We start from the raw sequence: 24,833 nt of genomic DNA on the forward strand, positions 1-24,833 counted from the left end.
AACCTAACGAACCATTATTGTTTTAAATATGCGCGCAGTCGTAATTCTATCTGTCATAATACATGAAAATTAAAAATTTAATAAAAATTGAAATATCATTTCAAATATGACAAACGTCTTTAGTTTATAAAATTAAAAAACGAAATTTTTTTTGTAAAATTCATTTAAGCCTTGATAATTTTAGTAACAGCAAAACTTTTTGAGGTTAAAATCATTAAAATATTTTTGTATGATATCATTTATTCCAGAAAAAATGCATTTATTTGTATTAATATCAGCTTTAAGTATACTTAGTGTTATATCGTCCAAAATTATTAACTATGTAAGTAATCTCATTGTCAGATCAAAGCAAAAGGGGTAATTGAAAGAACGCATTCAGATCAAATTATTCCTTGTTTACTCACACAGTTATTAATTTATCGATTAATTAAACCCTAACAGAATTGGAAGTACTTAAAAATGTTTAAGAAGAGCATTGTGGCATCATAAATAAAAAAAGAAAAGAATGAATGATGAGTTAATAGTGCGAGTTTTGATCAGCCCAAGAGTTAACAAAAGACAATTTTGACCCATTGCCAAATTTTAAGTCAGTTTAGTCTAGTGATATGGACAACTTGATTTTCCACAATCCATTCCTTTATTAATAGACAGTATGGAGTGATATAGATAAAATCGTGTGAAACTGAATAAACTCGCTTTTTTGTATACTAAAATTTGTTTTTTGGAAATTTCCCTAATTCTATAAATTATAAATTTAGCTATAAAATCGAAAACATGAATAAATGGCAACCTTCTGAATGATGCCCAAAGTTTATTTAGGGATTCCAATTTTTTTCGCTCATAAAATGTTTAATGTCGAAGGCTGTCTGATTGATCGAATTATCTGTAGTTATCTGCCACACTGTGTATCGAAAACAAACATTTTTTTTTATTGAATATTTAACAAAACCAAAAAACATACAAGATCTATTACGAACCCTGAATTATTACTTGGTCTGAAATAATTACAAAAGCAAATACTTGATTTGTTTTTTTCCACGATGGTAAAATTTCCCCCTTTTTTATTTATTTAAGCATTTTCGACATACGTTCGCCAGTTCTTAATGAATCATCAAATATGTAGATTGATCGCCTCTCTGTTACAGATTCTAAATCAAATCATTTTTTGTACTGGAGTTATCGTAATACTTCTGAAATTTAGGTCCATAACACTTCTAGACAAAATGTATTAGGTGGATGCAATTCGACGCATAACTTACGGAGAAAATTGTAAAAACTAAAACTGTAGAAAGAAAATCTCCGACCTTCGGAAATGAAAAGAACTTTCACATATATGGAAGACATATAGGAAGAGTGCCAATTTTTGTAGTTGAACGTCGAATACATTCAAACTAACGAGAAATATCGAAAAAATTTAATTGTCTTCAACACAGGCGAAAATATCAACAAAACGTTTCTATATACGTCTGAAAGTAGTAGTAATGCAGAGTTAATTATTGTGAAAACTTAAAGTTGATTAGTTTACTAAATATCCAATTAACGGAGATATTTAATAGAAGAGTTGATTTTTGAATGCGTTGTTTCAAACTACCATACCTGACTATTGAAATCGAAATTAATACCACTGAAATTAGATTTTAGGCTTATTTAATAGACCAACAAAAGCTGAAAAAGAATTGCTACATGAAGTAATTGAAATACGACAAACATTGGCGGGGATTCCAATGGTTGATAATTTTGTGGCACACGCGAAATTACAACGTAAATTAAATGTAGTTGAAAATAATTTACGAGAAGAAACAAATAAACGTTTATCGGCTGGTCTCAAATATAAAACACTTATTCCATATGCATTAAATGTAATACTTTCTATTTATATTATTTATATAAGTTTTGTGTATCGACATGAACCTGTTATTGATCTTCAGGAATTCAATCTATTCCCAGTTTCAATGATAGTATCATATCCATTACATGAAATAGGTTCAATATCTGTACCTGCATGGTTTTTTATTTGTAAAATAGTTTTAAGGCAAGTTGTAAATTAAATGTTTTGAATTTATCACATCGTTTTTCATTTATCCAGAGTGAAAAAACTACCTTAAAATTCTTTTAAATTAGTTTTTGATTTCCAAGCATAAAGAGTTTACAAACTACAACTAATGTTAATCTTATGATATAAATAATGATATTATACTGCATGATAATAAACCATTCAAAATTTGAACGGGTTTGAATCAGAATTAGAAGAATTAAATTTTTTTTCGATCTGTTCTAAATTTTGGATTGGTTTTAATCGATTGGCCGTCTAGTTAAAAAATCCTTTTTTTTTTCGGTTGTTACTAAATTCTAATTCATATTGAAAATGTTGAATATGATCGAATAAATCAAATTCAATTCAGTTTTATTTCTGATTCAAATTTACGGTTATTTCAATAGGATGGAAATAATTCACAATTCCATTTAAAAAATATTATGTTATTATGCATTCACTGGAATGACTAAATTTGATGATAAAAACTATATTGATAACCACGTAACGAATTGTGAAAAGATTGACTCGCGGTCTGTGTAAATTTACTAAAACGAAATTGTAGTAAAAAATATTACTTTATTAACAACAGAACTTGTTACAACAAAAAACACCTTAGTAATCGGTTCAAGAAACACTTTCATAATCGGTCTGCTAAAACGTTACATTTACATGAAGTGCTATTTTTAATAGTTTGTAAAAACATATTTATTTGTTTCGAACATTTTAGTGGTAATCGTGGATTTTCTGATAAGCAATTCATTACCTTTAAAACACAAATATATTTATATTTAACTATATTATTTAAATTTGTGGCCATACCTGATATATTCGAATAAGTGTTCGTGGCTTTAGGAATTTATTTTTAGCATTAAAAAATTACAAAAAGTTCTCATGTTCAGTCACCACAAATCCATAAATTTTTTGACAAAATTAATGGATTGGGCACAAATTTAAAATGGTGCGCGAAATTTGTTCTAGTTTTAGCTTTGAATGGGACTGTTTACGGACCCATGCTAATAATTTCTAAAGGTTGGACACACATTCGAATAAACCGTGTATATGCACAGAAATCCTTGTTTTATTAAACCCAGACTGTAGGAGCAAAAAACTAACAAAAATATCGATTTTTTATGCATTTTCGAAGGAAGTTAATTAAGCCTTCTGATAGTCAAAAGATATGCCTATTCGCGATTAAAAATTTAAAATCTTGGAAGTTTTACAAGTTTTTTAGTTTGAAGCATTTTCAGAAAATAATTCCTCAGTAAGAAAGTATTCGGGTGCAACAATAAATTTTCCATGGTTAGGCAAGTTATTATGAGTTTCCTAGGATAGTATACACTTAGACACTTCAGATCCGTCTAAGGAAAGTTCTGCATTAAGAGAAAGACAATTAAGAGGTATAAATATGAAAGAAATGAGCGATAAAGAGCGCGTTTTGACAATTTGTAGATACAGGGTATTTTATATAGTAGGGATGTATTTAAATCAAGTAATAATCACTATAATTGGTTCCCTCTAACAGGTCATAATCTTGAAGAAGCCCAATGCAATCTTACTTTATTATAACGCAATTCGAGGTCAAACTATCTACTTCTCCGGTCCTATTTTTGTCCCCTCCTACAACCTGAATTATACGAACGTAACAACTTACTTCATGTCTGGCATCACCAACATATGTTGAATCTCTAATAATCGGATTAGTTTCAAGTTGATCAATAGTTGCCTGTAAATAATTTGGTGTAAGACCATTCAAATCGGAATGCGCGTCATCTAATGCTTCAATAATATCAAACATTTGTTGATCATTGTTAAGATCAGCGTTTTGCACTAAAATTAAAAGTATAATTTTTATTATAATTAACTACCAAAAAAGAAGACTCGCAAGAGAACTTTCTGCTTTAAATACGCAAACATGTGTTACTTATGTTTTCATGAACCTTATGCTGATTCCGTTAGTTTTCGATCCTTTTAATAAAAATTTTCGATTATCATGCCCAAAGTTATGACATATTGTAACGGGACGGAAACCATAATTTAACGAAATTTACGAACGTTTTAATGTAAAAAATTTAAAATGATGTTGTGCTCTTCTAATCTAGACTAGAATAGTCCAACATGATTTTAAAATTTGGTCTGGTTCTAGAACATAGAATAATATTATGTTCTAGAACCCTACCACTTTTCGTGAAATAATCGGCTGCAAAAATTTTTTTTTGTACTTTGCTTTTTTAGTATTTGTATACAAAAAAAATTCGTCTTGTGAGTCCTCATACTTTGTTCAAACCAAAATTAATAAATTACTGATATCCATTTTTCGAATAATTTTATCCGAAACCCATATTGACGATCTTTTACTTATTTTTGGTTTTAATAAGTCTTCACGTCTTATTGAATTTTGTTGTTTTTTATAATATGATGCAGTTGGAAATAACCGCCCATTAGCAATTTCATCCAGGACTTCATTCATTGTATTAAAAAAAAATTTTTTCGAAAATTTTTGAAAAAACTTTAAATTTTCAATTTTTATAAAATATAATGGCCAAAATTTTTGAATTCTTATCAATTTTGATTTGATATATTGTTTGTTAAGGATTTGAAATCCATAGTTACAGTAAAATTAGGATTTTTGAGTTGTTCGTGTTTTTATAATAGTTTTAATTTGAAGTGGTTGAAAGAAAACAAGTTGACCTTTGAAGGTTAAGATCCAATCTTAGAAGCCTACGAGCTGTTTTAGATACAATTTTACTTAACATTTTTCCATATATAACTTACCTGAAAAGAAAGATCTCATTAAAGAGTGGTTGTGGGTTTCTGGGATAAACTGTAGGTATACATATCTCATCGGTTGCCGTTTTGCTGTTAAATGCTGCAATCAAATCTCGGAGTCAAAAAATTATAAGACAAAATTCAAAAAGTAACTTTAAAACATTTTATTTGATAAAAAGATTTAACAAGTTTCAATTAAGTTCATTGTAATTTTATCTTGTGTAATAACAACTTGAAAATCAGCTGCAGATTGTTCGCAACCGGCATTCGTAAAAGAAATTTTATCTAAAATATGTTCATCATTTTCGATGCTCCCTTCAAATATTGAATATTCAAATGCTTTTGAATCGGATTCCGTAAATGTAATTTTCGTTGGTAACGGTGTACGACTTGGTATATGTACTTTAACAACTTTCGAATTCGAATCACAAACGTACACATCATTTGCCAATAGTGGTACATCTAAACTTAAATCATCATGATCGTATGGTGATTCAAGCAACGATGCCTGTCGAGCACAACCTTCTGCAATAATTTCATCTGGTTTATCGTCAAATACTTCAATGTCTGCTGACAACGAGCCTCGAATTACTGACTGAAGTTTCGGTATTCGTGTTGAGCCTCCGCAAAAAATTATTTTTGTAACTGATGTTAAATTCGCTTTCGCTAGACATTCTTTAATCGGTTCAATATATTTTTGCATATGTGGTGAAATTAAATTCTCAAATCGTGGCCGAGTTATATTTTGTTCCCAGTCGATCCCATCACATAACGATTCAATAAATAATGAAGTAGAAGTTTTTGTCGACAAAATATGTTTAGCTAATTCAGAATGTCGTGTTAACTTATACATGGATTTCTTACTTTCATGTGGATCCAATTTCCAACGATTAAAGAATTCTTTTGCAATATATTCAGCTAATAATTTTGTAAAATAATTACCGCCTAGATTAGGATAATGCACTGTTGCTAAAATTTCATATAATCCGTTATGTATTTGTAAAATCGTTGCGTCACACGACACACCACCTACACGATAAACTAATACTTTTGAATTATCACTCTCGTCCAATCGATAAGCTAATGCAGCTGCAGAAGGTTCACTTATTAATTGTAACACACTAAATCCAGCATTTTCTAAGCAATCCCAGACACGTTGACGCACGGATTGTGAAAAATATAAGGGAACTGATACGACAACCTTAATATTATTCGACTGTACAATATTAAATGCAATCGAATACATTTTTTTGAATAAATGTGTAGCAATATCGTCGGGCGTTGCGGATTTATTACTACTATTGAACGTGTATGTAACATTGCCATTATTCACGGTAACTGCACAAGGCATTCCAACTGCAGTTTGTTCTAATTCTTCATCAGTTAATTGATCATTAAATAATCGTTTATTATTAATTACAGTACCAGTTGCATTATGTGTTAAACTTGCTTTTGCAGCCATGCCGGTAATAAATTCATTTTGATTGTAGGCAACCACAGCAGGAGTTAATCGATCACCAGAATCGTTAGATATTACCTCAGTTTTTCCATCTTTATAGAAAGCTAAGGCAATTGTTGTATTACCAAAATATATACCAAATTGTGTCGTCATTTTGATCTATAAAATGAATTATGGAAATTATTTTTTATTTCACTATTTTATTTAATTTGTACTAACAGATTTTGAAACTTTTTTAGGTTGACGTAAATATTTAACTGCCAAGATATGACATGTGCTTTTCTTAGGGATTTTTATGATGTTAAATTATAGGGTATGTTCCGTAATTTTCATCAGTATACTGGCCAGTGCTAATGACGCCATAAACCGACGCCATACTGGTGAATCATTCCGAAAATACTGACCAGTGCGTGTATATTACTATTACAATATCTTTGATATATATATATTCTTATTATATTCGTCAATTACGAGTAAGTCTTTTTCAGACGCCATATTCTTCTTAATGAACAATAAATAAATAAATTTTTTTACACAAACATTCGGTGAACAAATGTACACTATCATGCTCATTTTACCAGTTCAATATGGCGTAGTATACCAGTACAATATGGCGTCGATTTCTGACGTCATGAGCACTAGCCATTATACTGGTGAATATTACGGAACATACATTTTATGAATTAAGTCGAATGTAAGTCGAAAATAAATTTAAGATGGCACTTACACACAGACATAAATTAATATGGATAGCTGCTTAAATAACAAAAAATTACGGGGCGGGGTATAAAATAAGACAAATTAAAAAATTTTAAAAATTAAATTAACAAACCGCGGGTAGAGTCTAGTGCAACCCCTGAGGTCCACACGAATAACTTTGAAGCATAATAAATAGTTACAAAAAAACTCGACCGACACGAAAAAACTTGATCGAATGTTATGAAATTATTTTCGGATCTTATATTGCCGTTAATACGCTTACATCGACACTTAAAAGAAGTCGATATCATTTTTCGTTCGCGCGATATCGATTAGGAAAGAATTTTAAAAAAACTCGCCCGAATGTTATGAAATTACTTTCGTATCATATTGCCGTTAATACGTTTCGATCGATATCTCATTTAGGTCGATATCATTTTCTGTTAGCGCGATATCGATTAGAAAAGAAATTAAGAAAAAAACTCCCTCGACTCGAAACGATTCGACCGAATGTTATGAAATTCCTTTCGGATCGTATTTCTGTTAATACGCTTCGATCGAAACCTCACCGAAGTCGATATCATTTTTTTTTCGCGCGATATCGACGGCGAAATTAATGTCTACGAGCGTACGTACGTACACATACACATTCCTTCTCAAAATTGGTGTTAAACCCTCATTCTAACCATGAAAGGTAAGGATATGTTGAAAATTTCGATTTCGAAAATCGGACCCATTACATTAACTTCCTAAATTGGGAAGTTAATAATTGTGATTGAGTTTGGCTACTTTTATTAAAATTTCCTTTCTCGAACATCTGATGAAAAATCGCTACTTAAATCTGCATTTGTTACGTCGCAATAATACCAATTCACCATTTTCGAATGTCGATTTATACATTGAATCGATTCATTTATGAAATTATATAATGCCCGAGCACTGTCACTGTCATATATTGGTAACTAAATATAGTAAAAGCGTTGGATAATGTGTTAATACGCAGTGAATATTAATTCGAAATTTGTCAGAAGTCCAAGAGAATTGTCATCCCAGACCTTAAAAAAACTAAAGAAACTGTAGTCATGAAGCGTACATTTTTCAGCCATTAATTTTTAAAATAAACAAGTGAAAACAAACAAACAATTGACTAAGTTAATTGTTGAAATACTTTGTACAGACAAAATAATATAATAGTTAATTGTTGAAATACCTTGTTGATTACACATTCGTTTGTTTTTTTACGTAACGTAAGTAAAGAAAGATAAACAAACAAACACATACATAATATAAGTAACGTATGAATTTAAAATAAAAACAATAGGTACTTGTATATACATGTATATAATGTTTCTAAGCTAATTTGCGCACTCACCGGTAAACACTGATGTTAACGAAAAATGTTTCAAACAAAAGTTGTTTATATCCTTACTTTAAAAGGAACATTTTTTACATTTCAACTTTTGTTATAATCTCTAACGGTTTACAAGATGGGTCCTCATCGCCAATACTCTTCATAGATATAACTAGTCAATATGATTGTCATACCACCATAATAATAGTTTTGACCTTTTCAATTGTTTATAACTTTTGCAAATAGTACAAGATCCGAATTAAGGTCGACCTTCACCTATCTGCTTACCGAATGAAAGTTATTTTTTATGAAATGTAAAATATTTACAAATATCCCTGTTGTGGGTTGCCTTAAAAAATATGGTCCAGACAACTTTTAATAAAAATATCAAAACTGGGAAAGCTTGTAAACATTATTTTTTGACTGATTTTGTGGAAAATCATATAGCACCGTATTTGCAATAAAATTATCTTTATTTATATATGCGAGTCAATGAATTAACAGATGAACGTAATTACTATTCACAACCTGTATAAATGCGATTATAGTGAACGAAAAAAGGCAGACAACATAGCTGCTGCATATTCTTTATGGCTTTTACTTTCGAGTAGATCAAAATTCGTAAGATTTGCAAGTCAGTGAAAAATTTCTAAAAATTTTACTCTTGATATTTTCACTAAAAGTAGTCTGGACCACATTTTTTTAGGCAACCCATTGCAGGGATATTTGTTAACATTTTATATTTCATAAAAAATAACTTTCATCCGGTAAACAGATGGGTGAAGGTCGATCCTAATTGGGATCTTAGACTAAAAGCGCCTACTGCCCATTAGATAAAATTGCTGCTGCCTGCGTATGGTGGTCTATGTCAATTGATCATTCTATGTAATACAGGTCTGTTATTTATTGTCTGTACATGCTGGATTGCTGGTACATACTGCACATGAAACAAGCAGAAGTCAAAATGACAATTGTTGATATTTTTTGAAAATAAATATTTTTCTTGTATTTGTGAATGTGAAATTAACATTGAAAATAATGTGACATAATGGAAAATACAAACGATTCATCAATACAATTACCTTTAAACTCTTTAGAAATTGTCATTAAAGAAGAAAGTAATGAAAAAGTAACATTTTCCGGTAAAATCCAACAACAAAATCGACCATTTAAATGTGAATTTTGTGAACGTACATTTCAAAGAGAATTTCACCTAAACGAACATATTCGAATTCACACTGGAAATTTATATTCTTGTGAAAATTGTCGAAAATTCTTTAAAAGTCGATCTGGTTTAAAACGCCATAGTATTCTTCATACAAATGAAAAACCATTACAATGTGACATGTGCGAGGACAAGTTCCTTCTACGACATGAATTAAAACTACATAAAAATTTTCACCCTAAAATCAAGCCCTTTAAATGTGAAATTTGCGATAAAACCTTTGTAACTAAGTCCATATTGAATACTCATACAAAAATTCATACAGATGAAAAATCATTTGCTTGCCGCGTATGTAATAAATCATTTTTACGTAAACATAACTTAATAGAACATGAGCGTGTACATACGGGAGAAAAACCTTATGCATGTACAATTTGTAACAAAAACTTTAACACGAAAACTTGCTTGAATGAGCATGTAAGACGACATTATGGTGAAAAACCATATTATTGTAATCTTTGTGGAAAGCATTTTATAACGAATTCAATATTAAAGGTTCATATGGTAACACATAGTGGTATAAAAGCATACACATGCACTGTGTGTAGTAAATCATTTAGTGTAAAAAGTTATTTAAAGGCACATGAAAAAATACATACCGGTGTTAAATGTTATCAATGTTATTTTTGTGATAAACGATTTTTACGTAAATATAATTTAATCGAACATGAGCGTACACATACGGGAGAAAAACCATTTAATTGTTGGATATGTGATAAATCGTTTAATACTAAAACATCGTTAAATGAACATCAAAAGCGTCATTCAAATGATCATAAATCGTTTCACTGTGATCAGTGTGATAAGGCATTTTTACAGAAATCTTTATTAAGGAAACATGTGAAAGAAGTACATTAATAAATGAATTATGTTTCTTTTGTTTAATTTCCAAATTAGAAGTGCATGGAAACGAAATTAAAGAAGTTGATTCACTTCACTACCTGCATCGGATCAACAATTTCCATCAACAGAAGTGCGAAAAGATATTGAGCTGTGAATACAAGAGCCAAGAGAAGCGTTTTCCGTCTGGAACTCCAACCAACTGTTAAAAACAAAACTTCGTATCTTTACAACACCAATTACACGTCGATTCATTTATATTGTGATACCTGGTTAGTGGAAAAACAGCTTACCCACAAAAAAACAAGTATTTATTAACAAATATGAGGAGGATTATTAAAATATACTTGCTAGCAGTAACAATAAACAGAAGGCACCTCTGGCGCCTCAAAAATAAATCAAAAACCGATTGATATTCAAAAACACAGGAGAAAATGCCATTGTTTGGGACATGCTCTTCGAAAAGCCGATACAGATTTAGCAAATATTGCGCTTTTACTTTTAATAAGAATTTGTTATATTTTATTATTTATGACTTGTAATAGGGCACTTGATTATATTATACCAGCAACCCAGCCCCACTTCGCATGGTAAAGTTTCCACCCCTAATTATGCACCCGAGTTTATCAAGTAAACATATACATGTATGTATAGAACTTATTATTTACACAATTTACGAAATTTTAATTAAGTTAATATAGCAGTATCGAAACGGGGAACAGTTTTGTCAAATCAGCAATTAAAATTTATATTACAATAAAATTTTCCACGTTTTTTTAGAATTTTTTCAAAAACTATGTATTTTAGGGAAAAAATACTCCAGTCTTAAAAAAAGAAACAGTAAGTATGTATTCCTCGTATAATATATCATACAAAAATAAGTATCTTTTTTAAGGAAAATTTAAAAAACCATAGAAAATAGGATTTTTTATCGATTTGCGTTTGTTACTAGGACAGTTGTCAAAACACTATTCAACCCCAGAAAATCTAATATATTGTATCTTTATCAAACAGCGCTTTTCGACTAGGGTAGAAATATGTGTTGTGCCTTTACTTGATTGTAATATGTCCAAAACAAAAAATAATCATTTTGTAAATGAAAAGCTCAATTGTACATTGATGTAGATTTTTCAGAAAATATGAAAGATAAGAAAAATACTTAAGGTAGTACCAGCATGAAATCACTTTTCGACAGATTTGGCCGAATTTTTTTTCTCGGGTTTATAATAGCTTTATTTATGAATTCCTAAAATTTCATAATTTTTGACCGTTTAGATCGCGAGATATTTAAAGACAAAGTTCGCGATTTTGAGGGTCATGTCCCATTTAAAGCATGTAAAATGTCCGGTATCTCCAACTATTTTTTATGATATTATTATATATTGAAGAAAAAGTAGAAAAAAATGTTTATACAATACAATTCTAAAAAAAAAAATTAGAAATTAATTTTCACTTTCGAGATATTAATTTTGACGTAAATTGATCGAAATTGGGACGTTGGCATAATTATTTCCCATTTTAAACGGTCAAAATTTCTGAAACTTTGGGAATTAATAGTAAGCATTATTAAATTCTTAAATTTAATTTTTCGTTAAATTCTGTCGAAAAAAAAATTGTACCATTGCTTTAACATAGAAACTGCAAATACCATGCTGGAACATCCTTAAGAGTGATTTATTTTTTTCTCTAAAATGCATAGTTTTCGAGTAAATTTCAAAATTGTTTAAAATCTTTGATTTTTCCAAAATCGCACCTTTTTTTTCTATTTTATAGGTAAAAGTTAAAAATTGGCATAGGCTGTACCCAAAATTTCAGTAAATCATATGAAATTTCATTTTACTTCGTGAGACTAGTTTTTGTATGCAAAATTCGCACTAATTGACTAGTCAATTAATTCATATAAATCAATTTTAATATTATTTTCTAAAAATAGCTTTTAGGTTTAACTTACAAATTATTATTCTTATAAATTATAAACACATATTATGGGAAAAATTATATAATAGATTGAAAAAGAAAATATTGCTGATTTGACTAGAGTGCTATGATTTCGAAAACTTCCATACTACCTCAACTAAGGGAACTACATGTTCTATTGAATAAATGGTTAACCGTGACCGTCGATACGGCTATACTTCCTTCAGATCTACTATACATAAAAACTAGAGATTCGATTTTACCAGTAAAATATATATTTTACTTAATTTATCTGCTGGTAAATTACCGGACAATTAACCAAATAAATTTTTAATGCCATCTAGCATATCTACAACGTATTACCGGATTAATTAAGCATAACGCATAACGCGGGATATTTAAATATTAAGTGAAATTTTCTATTTCTTATTTTAATTTTATTATTCCAAAGTGAATTGAATAAATAATTTCAATAATCACTTGTAAGTTATTAAAAAGGTTCACTTAAAAAAAAATACTCTCAGTTATAAAATTTTTTGGTTAATTATAATTCAGAAATTTATTTTACCGGTTAATTAACCAAATAACTTACCGATAAATAAACAGATAATTGTCCTCTCGAATCACTAATAAAAATCATTGGAAAAAAATTATCTGAATGATGCTGAAAAGTGTTTCAAAATCTGTTGTTTTAGAAATTAACGGATAAACAGACAGACGGATTCGGAGGGCGACTTTCTTTTATTGTAGTATGTAAAGATTAGATAGACGTTTTATTTATTTATTTATTTTTTGTAAAAAATTAAAAGTTTTACTCCAATAAAAATGATTACACAAATTTTTTTTTTTCTTTTGAGCTTATTTATTTCTAGTTTTTGTCTATAATCCATGAATAAAGAGAAGTAACTTTGGATAAGGTCAATTGGTATAATTAGGAGTTAACTGTGTTACATTTGTTTCAAACCAGTTTTTTACCAATTTGCAAACAAAAAAACTACTGTTGGGCCTTCACATATATTTTAAGTCTCCTGACCCACGTTCGGTTAGTATTTTAACTGAACATTTCTGCTCAAACTAAACCTTAAATCATACGCAGTGGGAATTTTTTATCATACCAATAAAATTTAGGATTCTTTAAACATAAATGACCAATTCAAATAACTAGCAACAGAACTTCATGAAATTGATTGATGAAAGAAAAGATGAGATTTATGAATCAATGTGTTTTTACACCACTTACAATTTCGAGTATGGGGACACATTTTAACGTTTTTTATCCTAACAAATAAAAAAAAAAAATGAAACAAATTTTAAAAATAACCGCAGGGTAAGTGAACGCTGTTTATTAGATGATAATCGCAATGTATGCCGTAATATAGCCTCCATTATAGCCCACCTCTTTTATAAATCCCGCCACTAAAATTTAATTAAAAATAGAATAGTTAATTGTTTTGATTAAAAAAAAAATAATCATATTATGTAGTTTTGGATTTCGAAAGTCATCCGAAAAAAGAATAGCTCGGTTTGGCCGAAGGATAACGGTGTGGATTACCATACCACTGGTTTAAGAGAATATGTCTTCCATATTGTCAACAGTACCTATTTCGGGGAAAATTTTCTTTAAGAATGCTCAAATTTGTGTTGACAAAAAATTAGTAATAACAGAAAAAAAAATTAGATTTTGTAAAGTATATTCAATAATTTCACTTACAAACAGTAAAAAAAACGTGGAGAGGTGCAACGTGCACAATACATTAAAATTGTTGAATTTTGTTGTGTTTATAAAAATCTTTGGAATAAAATAAAAATAATTTAGAGTCTTATCCTTCAGTTAATTTAGTACTCTTCGATGTAATTGGTAAAAATAACTTAAATTCAGCTGGCAATTCATCTTCTGAATATAATCGATCCGAAAAATACACTCTTCGCACTCGACAACTGGCATGTATTTGTACTCGAAGTGTTTCCACATAGTTTGTACCGTAAGCACGTCGTGTAAAATCTGCTAGATTAAATTGAATTTGATTCCAACCATCATCCAATCGCATTGGCATTGTACATATAAATGGCTTCACCCGTGTTGTAGATTGATAATTACTTGCACGAAATCGTCTGCGGACATTTTTATCATCCAATATTTGTACTTCGAACGTGAAATATCGTTTTAAATTTTTGATGATCATCACTAAAAATGGCAATTTTATTCCTAATGTTTTTTTGGGATCGTTTGGGCATGATATATATGTAGTTGTTACATTTGATCCAAGTATTTCTAGCACCAACGATTGGATATCTTCATCTGATATTCGTTTTATATGACCATTTCGAACTTTCTTATCCCATATTTGTAACGGTTTACTACCAATACTGTACAGAATGGATAAAAAACCACTTTGAAATGTATTTTTAAACATTTTTTTACCGTCACTATTCTAATGTTGACTAAATTTGTTCCATAACCTCACTTAAGTGACAAACATTTGTAAGTCAAGATGGAGGATGTAAATTTAAACAAGATTAATTTAGTGATCAAATGGAGTGGAAAAGAGTTTAAACTAAATGATTTTGATACAAATAATACTGTATTATTGTTAAAACAGGCCATCCAAAATGTAACGGGAGTCCTTCCAGAAAGACAGAAATTATTAAACGTCAAATTTAGAGGTTAACATTTTTTATAACTTTTTTTGGTATAATTATTTTTTTATTAATCAAAATAAACAAACTACTTTTTAATTTTAAAATAATGTTATATAAATAATTATTTATTAGCTGACTTGATTGTCGATCTCGAAATTCGATCAAGAATAATATTTCACGTTCCGAATTGGTAAAACCGATTTCAAGTAAATTTGTTATGCTTTGGTGGATATTTGAAATCAGTAATATTTGATTGTTTATCTCTTTTTTGGGCTTATCATAATATGAAATTCCCGTATGATTTAATTATGGTTAGTCTAACGACTTTGCGTTACGAAAATTCTTGTAAATGGGGCATACTTTCTTTACCGGAAGATTTTTGATTGTGTGGCCAAGCTTAAAAACGATGAATGCAAAGTGTGTAGGGATATCTGTTTTTTGTTATTATAACAGAAAAATTACGGAATAACAAATGGGAAAATCATTAGGTCCAACATTCGATAAAATGGCATGTCAGATGTTCGACACTGAAAATTGCGGAAAATTATGTAGATGTCGGACAACACACCGTTTTATGAAGTTTCTGAAAATAATAATACAAAAGAGGGATACGGATCCCTAGCACTTAGACTTAGACTAAAATGTCGGACAATATTATTTTTGCATTTCTTATTCAATTGCCTTTCTATTTGAATATCCTTCATTGTTATTATCACTCAACGTTCAAACTATTTTCGTATTTTCGGAATATTATAAGGATAGTATTTTATGGATAAGACATGGGCAGTTTTGTGTAAGTGAAACTCCTGCCGCAATGCTAAAATATGATACCACCTTCGTTTATGATTTTTTGTGATATTATTAGTTATAGGTACATGGATGAAACTTTATATGCCAAATCAAAAATTTTAAAAATTCGCAGCGCAGGAGCTGCGTTAGCTAAGCGAATTATTTCAGAGATTGAAAAAAATAATACATTTCTCTTAAAATCGAATATTGCCTTTTTCATTTTTCAAGAATTTTTATTTCTTAAAGCGCCTAGAGAAAAAATTACAAAAGTTTTTTCTTTAAAACAGATAAAAAATACAAAAATATTTTTTATTTTGAAAAATTCAAAATTTTGTACCTTGCGAAACTCAGTACAAAAGCAATAGCTCCATTTCCTTTGGAAATTTCCTAATATACCGGATATCTTAGACAACCTGTACACACCCCATTCTATAATACAAAATAATTCGTTTAAAATGAAACTAGAAAATTGTTGGATATATTTTTTTGAAAATAAATAAATTCGATAAAAAATGGAATGTAAAAAAAAAACATTCATTAACAACTTTTTAATATGATGTGTTTCTCTATATCTTTACGAGAACGAGTTTGAATAAGATAAGCCACTTTCAGTAAGAACTGGAAGCTATAAACATGTTCGGTCGCTCAGGTATAGTCGATTTTAAAATATGTCACATTGAACGATCGATTTTTCTTTTTAAAGATGATGTGGCCTGAGCATTCGGTTTATAATTTTACTAGCTAACCCCGTTAACTTCGTTTCAACTATAATTAATTTATTTGATTATAACTTTTGATCAGCGATTATTAATCTAAAATAACAAATTCTCTATTAAACCATGATTAAAAAAATGAAATCGTACGATTGGTTCTTAAGATAGACTGTACATTAGATGGAAGGTATTCACCCTTAATAACTCTTGATCTGATGTGATTATTGTTTTGAGTGAAAACACGTCGATTTAGATATCAACGGAAAAGTTCAAAATTAGTACCTATAAAATTCTAAAAAACAATCCTAACATACTGCTTGTGAGAATAATAATTAGAATTATCTTTTGTAATATTATAAACCACATGAAATTAAGAAAACGTTAGTAAAATTGACATTTTAGCAAACATTGATTCATATTTGTCCACAAAATTATTTACATGGGGCTTCCATATACAAGGTATCATTCCCTTTTTCACCACTTTAAAGTGAAGGTAGGAGGGTGAAAAATATTTTACGATGTATTCTCGAACCTACCGAATGTACAAAAATTTCATTAAAATCGGGCAAGCCGTTTCGGAGGAGTTAAAACACAAACACCTTGACATGAAATTTTTATATATTAGATGTATAATAATTATATGAAATTTTGAAACAGTATTATTATAGGAAAGCCAGCTGATGATACTGTGGTCATTTCCACGTTAAATTTAAAAGATGGTTTTAAAATTATGATGATGGGATCATTGGAGGAGTCCATTGCACAAATAAATACACCTCAAGAGCCGAATGATGTTGTAAATGACTTAGATTTACCTGATGAAGAGTTAACTGTTGACAATTCGGTAATTATAAAACAAAATCAATTTATATCTTTCAATATCTATATTTACATTGTTATAAAGATTACGTACCTCGCAACATCGAGAGTGACACCTGTCACCATTTGGTCGTTAAGCAAAAAGAATCAATGAATTCTTAAATCGTTCTAGTTTCACCAATTATGTCCAATTTAAGACAAAATCTTAAATTCTTAAAGTATGAAGAAACCGTTTGATTGTTTCATATCATAATTTTCTGTTACAGATATATATTTCGAAGATAGAAAAAAGAATTGCAACATATAAAATAGATATACTGAACCCACCACGTGACAATAAATATTTAATTGTTTTGGATATCGATTATACAATATTTGATCATCGTTCCACAGCTGAACAACCAGTAGAATTAATGCGGCCTTATTTGCATGAATTTTTAACAACATTATATCCATATTATGATATTATGTTTTGGTCTGCAACTAGTATGAAATGGATATTGGAAAAACTAAAATTATTAGGTGTTACAAATCATCCTGATTATAAAATTGTATGTCATTTGGATTCAGCTGCTATGATTTCAGTTAGTTCGTCTTCACCCAAACATGAATTAGTTGATGTTAGTAATTTTTTTATTTGATAATCTTACTCAGCCGATCAAATTAAAATAGATACCCCGTATATTTGCGGAAATCTACGACACACAGACTGATGCTAGTAAGAGTTTATAATTAAGCTAAAGTTCCTATGAAATTTCATTCTTGTCCTCTGAGGGTCTAGTCTGCATAAATATTTTCCCCATTTTCTTTGTTATTTGTTAAGTTATGCCAATAAAATCTTTTATTCAGTATCTCCTAAACAACACACTTAGATGGAATCAGATCAACTGACAGTATCTTGTTTTTGGAATCCTAAAAAAATCCTAAACATAAAATCAATGACAATTTGCGGCCATTTGGATAGCCAGAGTTGAATATCAGTGCTAAAAACAAACACATTTATAGCAGCCTTTAAACCGTCTTTTTTTTTCGTTTTTTGAAATTTGTTCACAAGACTTACTGGTTGAATACCTACAAATTAACTCTCTATCTGTTATAGTTTTAGCGAAAATGGGCATTTTTGAACTGTTCAGGAGATTATAATATAAAAGAAAAAAGAAAAAAATTATATTTCTTTGTTTTAGGTAAAACCTTTACAAGTAATTTGGGGGAAATTTCCACAATATAGTCCAACGAATACTGTGATGTTAGATGATATACGTCATAATTTTTTAATGAACAAACAAAGTGGTTTACGAATTCGAGCTTTTCGGCAAGCACATTTTAATCGTTACAAAGATAAAGAACTATTCTTTTTAGCAAAATATTTAAAATATATTGCAAAAAAGCATATTGATTTAACGACATTAAATCATCGCAAATGGGAAAGTTTTATTTCTCATGCTAAAGATTTAGATCAAATATTATACGGAGAAGAGGACCTCACAGCGAACACAACGTCTCAAAATGAAAACAGTAATAATACCACCGCTGAAGATTAAAATATATTCTTTTTATAAATGAAATGCCTCAAAATCATAAACGTATAGAATAAATTGCACATTGTTTTGTATGTCTCTTATTTTTTTATATAATCATTAGTCCTGTTCAAAATCAACATGCTCGTCGACACTTGTACGGGCGTCTACAACATTGTCTATCTCTTACTAATTATAAAAAAAATACATGCTTTCTTTTTAGATACCCGCACAAAAGTTGTCGCTCATTGTTATTTTGAACGAATCCAATGTGTTAATATGATGTTTTATCGATATGATTGTTTTTATTTCTTCTATGGCTTTTTTCATTAAATTTTTTCGGTAACGTTGTTGCGACTTTACATTTGGATAATCGGAATCATTGTTGATACTGATGTTCAAGTGCTTTCAGAAAGAGGTCAAAATACGGAATTCTTCAAATGTGCGATTATTCTATATGGCTATGCTTACTACTTAATAAATTGAGTTTTTTATTATATACAATGATACAAAAAGCTTTAAAATTTGCTGTGTACGATTTAAATATTTTCGAGCAATAAATTATTTCTACTTGCTGCTATTTAATTTTTTTAATTTTAGTTACATTAAATTTTTTTGTAAATATTATTTTTAGTTATTTATGGTTATTTTATCCGCAATGTCAACGCAACTGCATTTAACTCGCATAAATAGATAGAAAAATTGAATTTTTTGGATTTTATCCCTTAATGTGGAAATGAAACAGCGTCATATGCTAAAGACATCTTACTTGCATGATTGAATCAATTATACAAAGGAAAATATGTTATAGATTAATTGGAAAGTAGTAAGTTTTTGCTTACCCTTGTATCATACTTTGACTTACCCCTGTATATATGAGTCTCCGAGGTTTCCAGCCAATTAAAAAAATGATCAAAAAGGCCTAAACTGTAACATAAAAATTCATTTTCTGCTGGGGTTTAAGTCATGTTGTATAATTCTCGATTATTTAAGCATTACTTGCTCCCGGTAATACCGGTTATTAAGCTGTTTTTAAATAATGTTGAAGGTTTTTTTGTTTTTCGCCTGGTATATATTTGATAAGAGCGTATACATTATATAAAGGACAAAGGATACAAATCTCTTTGTACAAATGAGGACGGTGGTGACCTTAGAACAAAAGTCTCGCAAATAATATAATAATTACATGGGGCTCACGCGAGGACGAGAAAATGGGTGGGAATCCCGCAAATTAACTCTCAGCACACCATTGGGTATTGTTGATTCAGAAAAAATGAATAGTTTTGAATGAGGATTTTATCAATAATAATAATATTTTTGTTTATATACAATTTTATTTTCGATTTATTGTTTGTTTTATTATTCGTAGCAGTAGTATTCGATATTATGATTTTAATAAAAATCTTTAATATACTGCCCCGAATACCATATGAACAAAATAAATAAATTTTAAAATTTCGTTTTCAATTACAAAAATTACAATTAAACAGATAATTTACAAATATATTAATAAATGTTTTTGCATTAAAAAAAATAGGACAAATTATCTTTACATTTTAAACTGTCTTATTATGTTTGTTAATCATGGATACATTGCACTTTTAAGGTACCTACTGTAAAGTTTACAGTGTAAACCTTTTAAATAAGATCCAGAAGCACAAAAAATTACATTGAGATTTAATATTCTCAGTAAATGTGTACAGTATTGTGGCAACTTTAAGACTCGATTCTTTCGTTATATAAATGTGGTGTCCACGGATGGAAATCACTGAATGCAAATTTTTTTAATAACATCAAGTCATTCTTTATAATAAATAATAGTAGTATATAATTTCCTTTTCAATAATTTTTAGTGTTTGTTAATTTCTGGACACACTGTAGTACGATTTGATATGGTAATTTTATTTTCTTGATAAATAAGGACATAGAATAAAAAAAATTAAATAAGGGCATACCCTGGTGGAAAAAATATTTGAAAAAAGAATAAGTCTTAATAAGTCTTAGGAAACTCTGAAAAAGTCTTAGAAACTTTAAAAAAGTATTAAGAACTCTGAATAACTCTGAATTAGACTATTCCGAAAACGTTGAGAAATTCAAAGTTCCTAAGACTTTTTCTGAATTTCTTATTCTTTCTTCAAGTATTTTTTCCACCAGGGTAAGAAAGAAATTGATAATTCCTGAACACGTTATATATAGTTCAATCATATATTTTGTGTACGGTAATCTTATTTTATGGACAAGTAGGGGTATTTTTTTATAAATAATAATTTTATTTAATCCCTAATTTTTAATCTTATTTATTTGTTTGCCTTCCTTTCCCGTCAAAATGGAGAAACAAATCTACTCCATTTTTCTAATAGCTGAAGAAAAATATCTTATTCCCTGGGTTCAACTGTTTATAATCAAAATGAAAATTCTATGTAACCAATTTTAAACTTGTTTCAAACTATCATTACGATTGAATTAAGTGGTTTTCAATCACTTAATCACTCTTAATTTTAGCCAAATATGCTCAACTTTAGAGAAAATACTTATTATATTTTATCCTTTCGATGATGAGAAGAAACATAGATAACTTTGTATCCTCTAAAGTATGTCATTTCTTCAGGTAAACTTTTCTGCAATATTTGGTTTATGTTATATTGTCCGGCGCAACCTCATGATTTCCTCAGTAGGAATTATTTGACAGTAAGAAAAATATTGTCATAAAGTGATATATGCATAGTTTATGAAAATCTATTTACCGTAATATGAACAAAATAATGGATTATTAAAAAAAAAAAAGACCGAATAAAATATGTTTTTGGTTGTTATCACGTGATTGAAAACGATTTTGATTGGCTTCGATGCAACGAAATAAAAACTTAGTAAATATTAGAGGGAGAGTTAAGCTAATACAAATTAATGTTTGGTTTGATTAATCGCACGATTGGATCTTATACTATCCTAGATACCAAATCAATTAGGCTGAAAATGCCGCGATTGTCTTAGCTCTGCCTCGGACTCATAGATTAATATAGCCTAACGAATTGGATTCTAGTAAATAAAATAAATCATTATGCCTATGATATTTTCGTATACAGGTACTTTTTGGGAAAATCATTCAGGTGACAATCGGTGCCTTTAGACTGTTCAAATGTATTAATAAAACTTTCTAATGAAAAATAGCCCACTCTTTTAATGGTATACTCATTTCATAGACCACTGTAATTTTTTTAAGTTTTAAGTCTGCTTATGACTCGTTTCAATATTGTTGCCGACCAAAGACAGAGAAAGGACTGAGCAATACCCGCACATAATTGACCGCTCTGTAGAAAAAGAAAAAGCGACTGTGCGGTCAATACCTGTCTCTTTTCTATAGTTCTATAGAAATTCTAGAAAGAGATAACTATTGGCCGTATATTCGCTTTAGTTTCTTGCCTTTATTTACTGTACAGCTGAATAGATAACACTCAGTTCACATCATTATTCATTATGTCTTTGTTGTCAACCAAAATAAATTTTGTATATTTTTTAATGTTACAGTAAAGACAATTATTTTAGGTTAGATTGAAGGCTAAAGGATTCCTTCGAGACGTAAGGCCCATTTCGCCCCTCTCAACTTCAAATTTTATGAGACAATGTACCCTGATGGAAAAAAACATTTGAATAAAGAATAAGTCTTAGAAACTCTGAAAAAGTCTTACGAACTCTGAATTTCTCAATATTTTTGGACTGTCTAATTCAGAGTTACCCAGAATTATTAAGTGTGAATTAGACAGTCCAAAAAAGTTGAGAGTTCCTAAGACTTTCTTCAGAATTTCTAAGACTTATTCTTTCATCAAATATTTTTTCCACCAGGGTATTAAAAAAAACTTGATGGATTTGATTCGTTAAATTTTTTCATTCAACGCATGTTTCAGCAATATTTCTTGAGAACTCTCCACAATAAATAAAAGAAACTACTATTCACACGTTGCAATTGATACTTCAGGTAGATCGCCCTATAGATTTGAATAGAAGAACTAAATAAAATTTCTTAAAGAGGAGGGACTTTCGCGTAACTTTTTGTGCATCTGCTTTTATTAATTGGACTACTGTATTTTTAAACCTAATTACAAAAAACATCGTACTCAATGCTATTAGTCTTGATATCTCATGAATGTATTTTTGAATGTCGTTTTAATGTAGAATGTTGTGCAAATGCTTTCTCACAAATATTACATTTGTATGGTTTTTCTCCCGTATGTATACGTTCGTGATCCTTTATATATTTACGATACATAAAAGTTTTCTCACAAATACTACACTTATACGGTTTTTCGCCTGTATGTACACGTGCATGCATTTTTAATGTACTACGTTGTGAAAATTCCTTTTCACATAAATCACATTTAAATGTCTCTTCGCGCGTATGTGTTTTTTCATGCCCAATTAAATATTTTTTCATTGCAAATGTCCGGCCACAAATTTTACATATAAACGGCCGCTCGGTTTTATGAGTACGTTTATGAGTTTTTAAATATTCCGGAGATACAAATGTTTTATCGCATGAATTACATTTATATGGCCTTTCGCCAGTATGAATACGTGTATGAATTTTTAAACGATATGTACTAGAACAAATTTTCCCGCAAATGTTACACTGTACAGTGGGTTTCTTTTCACCTGTATGTAATTTTTTATGTTCACGTTCGTTACCGCGCTGTGAAAATGTTTTTCCGCATATATTACACTGATATGGTCGTTCTCCAGTATGAATTTTTTTATGTTCACGTAAAGTCGATCGGAATGTAAATGCTTTTGAACATTCTGTACACTTGAAAGGCTTTTCTCCAGTATGAATCCTTAAATGATTTTTCGCATGGAATTTATTTGTGAACTGTTGTTTACAAATATGACATTGGTATGGTTTGACCCCCGTATGAATACGTTCATGTTCCCTCACATTTGATTTTTGTGCAAATGTTTTATCACATATACTACATTTAAATGGTTTCTCCCCCGTATGGATACGCTCATGTAAGCTTAAATTTTGTTTGTATACAAATGTTTTATCACATTGATTACACTTAAATGGACGATCACCGGAATGTACTTTAAGATGTGTCGTTAAATCTAAATTTGATGTGTATGCCTTTGGACAGTGTGGACATTTGTAAGGTCTTTCAGCGGCATGAATTCGTTCATGACTTAATAAAAGTTTACGTAATGGAAATGTTTTATGACATACGATACACTTAAAAGGTCGATCTTTTTTATTTATACGCCGTTTTCGGCGTGTTTTTTCAGGTTTATCACATTCATCTTTAATTGAATTTAAAACTTCAAAATCCAAATTTCCATCTGAATCATTATCGTTGTCATCATGATCGATATCATCTTTATTATCTTCATCATCATCATTTTCTTCTTTAATTCGACATTCTAATTTATCTGTAATCTCTTCTTTAATCTCACAATTTATCATTCCATCTTTAATCTCACAACTATCGTTTTCAATTAATAATTCCATTGTTTCACAGATATTCATGGCTTTACTTAAATCTAAATCTTCGATTCGTAATAATTCTTCCCGAATACGGTCATAACATTTTGCTAAACCACATATTAACTGATCTTTAACTAAGCTCGTACGTAAATCACCAAATTCACAGGTCATGCTTAAATTCACTAGGTCATTGATGTAATGTTGAATTGTTTCATCGGTGTTTTGGCGTCGTGTGAGAAACTTATGCCTTTCTACAGTAACATTTCGCTTAGGAGTCATCGTTAAAAGATTTGAATACGCATTGGGTGTATAAGTTGTCATATTCACAAAATTTTCAGAAGTATTATCACTTTTATTAACTTCGGAAGGCATTTTAAATAATTTTACGGAAATGTCATCACAATAATTGCAATTAAAATAAATTTTAAGTAATTTTATAATGAAATGCTTCGTAAAACATTTTGATAACAAAATTTTTCGATATAAACATTAAAATGCATATGAAGATGAAATGAAAACACTAAAAACGGTGTAGATTTGTTTTCCAAGAATAAATGTCTTTGAACTTTATAAAACGCGAGTTGACAAATAAT

At 29.5% G+C, this 24,833-nt stretch overlaps 7 protein-coding genes across 8 annotated transcripts; 3 read left to right on the forward strand and 4 right to left on the reverse strand.

Moving 5' to 3' along the window:
* The first annotated feature begins 114 nt into the window (after positions 1–114).
* Positions 115–2,141, forward strand: LOC123290704 (protein get1). The gene is made up of 3 exons (XM_044870986.1): positions 115–322; positions 1,635–2,031; positions 2,122–2,141. The coding sequence occupies exons 1-3, from the start codon at positions 230–232 to the stop codon at positions 2,139–2,141; spliced, it is 510 nt and encodes a 169-aa protein (XP_044726921.1). The 5' UTR covers positions 115–229.
* A 531-nt stretch (positions 2,142–2,672) lies between these two features.
* LOC123290714 lies at positions 2,673–4,521 on the reverse strand. Its single transcript, XM_044870996.1, has 3 exons — positions 4,337–4,521; positions 3,687–3,862; positions 2,673–2,798 (listed from the first exon to the last, which is right to left on the reverse strand). The coding sequence occupies exons 1-3, from the start codon at positions 4,500–4,502 to the stop codon at positions 2,673–2,675; spliced, it is 468 nt and encodes a 155-aa protein (XP_044726931.1). The 5' UTR covers positions 4,503–4,521.
* Positions 4,522–4,950: 429 nt separating this feature from the next.
* LOC123304985 (heat shock 70 kDa protein 14-like) lies at positions 4,951–6,580 on the reverse strand. The gene is made up of 2 exons (XM_044886563.1): positions 6,480–6,580; positions 4,951–6,419 (listed from the first exon to the last, which is right to left on the reverse strand). The coding sequence occupies exon 2, from the start codon at positions 6,411–6,413 to the stop codon at positions 4,983–4,985; it is 1,431 nt and encodes a 476-aa protein (XP_044742498.1). The 5' UTR covers positions 6,414–6,419; positions 6,480–6,580; the 3' UTR covers positions 4,951–4,982.
* Positions 6,581–9,358: 2,778 nt separating this feature from the next.
* On the forward strand, positions 9,359–10,393 carry LOC123290720 (gastrula zinc finger protein XlCGF8.2DB-like). Its single transcript, XM_044871009.1, has one exon. It carries the CDS (start codon positions 9,359–9,361, stop codon positions 10,391–10,393), a length of 1,035 nt encoding a protein of 344 aa, XP_044726944.1.
* A 3,550-nt stretch (positions 10,394–13,943) lies between these two features.
* On the reverse strand, positions 13,944–14,829 carry LOC123302260 (cilia- and flagella-associated protein 20). Its single transcript, XM_044885123.1, has one exon. It carries the CDS (start codon positions 14,704–14,706, stop codon positions 14,113–14,115), a length of 594 nt encoding a protein of 197 aa, XP_044741058.1. The 5' UTR covers positions 14,707–14,829; the 3' UTR covers positions 13,944–14,112.
* LOC123302245 (ubiquitin-like domain-containing CTD phosphatase 1) lies at positions 14,768–19,341 on the forward strand. Of its 2 annotated transcripts, none has more exons than XM_044885103.1 (4): positions 14,768–14,956; positions 17,103–17,278; positions 17,520–17,873; positions 18,438–19,341. In XM_044885103.1, the coding sequence occupies exons 1-4, from the start codon at positions 14,785–14,787 to the stop codon at positions 18,792–18,794; spliced, it is 1,059 nt and encodes a 352-aa protein (XP_044741038.1). In that variant the 5' UTR covers positions 14,768–14,784; the 3' UTR covers positions 18,795–19,341. The 2 variants fall into 2 exon arrangements, with proteins under 2 accessions (XP_044741038.1, XP_044741046.1); XM_044885111.1 differs by having other exon boundaries at positions 14,821–14,956; positions 17,092–17,278.
* Positions 19,342–22,666: 3,325 nt separating this feature from the next.
* LOC123305320 (zinc finger protein OZF-like) lies at positions 22,667–24,614 on the reverse strand. Its single transcript, XM_044887006.1, has one exon. The coding sequence runs from the start codon at positions 24,610–24,612 to the stop codon at positions 22,906–22,908; it is 1,707 nt and encodes a 568-aa protein (XP_044742941.1). The 5' UTR covers positions 24,613–24,614; the 3' UTR covers positions 22,667–22,905.
* Positions 24,615–24,833: the final 219 nt, after the last annotated feature.

This window comes from Chrysoperla carnea, chromosome 1 (assembly GCF_905475395.1).
Source record: "Chrysoperla carnea chromosome 1, inChrCarn1.1, whole genome shotgun sequence".
Lineage (NCBI taxonomy): Eukaryota > Metazoa > Arthropoda > Insecta > Neuroptera > Chrysopidae > Chrysoperla > Chrysoperla carnea.

Excerpts from the sequence above, each read along its gene's own strand:
- LOC123290704 (XM_044870986.1), top strand. The coding sequence starts at position 230 with ATGATATCATTTATTCCAGAAAAAATGCATTTATTTGTATTAATATCA. Across the intron at positions 323-1,634 it reads CGTCCAAAATTATTAACTAT|ATTTTAGGCTTATTTAATAG; the intron begins GTAAGTAATCTC and ends CACTGAAATTAG. Across the intron at positions 2,032-2,121 it reads TATTTGTAAAATAGTTTTAA|TTTTTGATTTCCAAGCATAA; the intron begins GGCAAGTTGTAA and ends CTTTTAAATTAG.
- LOC123304985 (XM_044886563.1), bottom strand. The coding sequence starts at position 6,413 with ATGACGACACAATTTGGTATATATTTTGGTAATACAACAATTGCCTTA.
- LOC123290720 (XM_044871009.1), top strand. The coding sequence starts at position 9,359 with ATGGAAAATACAAACGATTCATCAATACAATTACCTTTAAACTCTTTA.
- LOC123290714 (XM_044870996.1), bottom strand. The coding sequence starts at position 4,502 with ATGAATGAAGTCCTGGATGAAATTGCTAATGGGCGGTTATTTCCAACT. Across the intron at positions 3,863-4,336 it reads TATTCGAAAAATGGATATCA|TGCAAAACGCTGATCTTAAC; the intron begins GTAATTTATTAA and ends TTTTAATTTTAG. Across the intron at positions 2,799-3,686 it reads TTGGTGATGCCAGACATGAA|GTAATGAATTGCTTATCAGA; the intron begins GTAAGTTGTTAC and ends TGTGTTTTAAAG.
- LOC123302245 (XM_044885103.1), top strand. The coding sequence starts at position 14,785 with ATGGAGGATGTAAATTTAAACAAGATTAATTTAGTGATCAAATGGAGT. Across the intron at positions 14,957-17,102 it reads ATTAAACGTCAAATTTAGAG|GAAAGCCAGCTGATGATACT; the intron begins GTTAACATTTTT and ends GTATTATTATAG. Across the intron at positions 17,279-17,519 it reads AGTTAACTGTTGACAATTCG|ATATATATTTCGAAGATAGA; the intron begins GTAATTATAAAA and ends TTTCTGTTACAG.
- LOC123305320 (XM_044887006.1), bottom strand. The coding sequence starts at position 24,612 with ATGCCTTCCGAAGTTAATAAAAGTGATAATACTTCTGAAAATTTTGTG.
- LOC123302260 (XM_044885123.1), bottom strand. The coding sequence starts at position 14,706 with ATGTTTAAAAATACATTTCAAAGTGGTTTTTTATCCATTCTGTACAGT.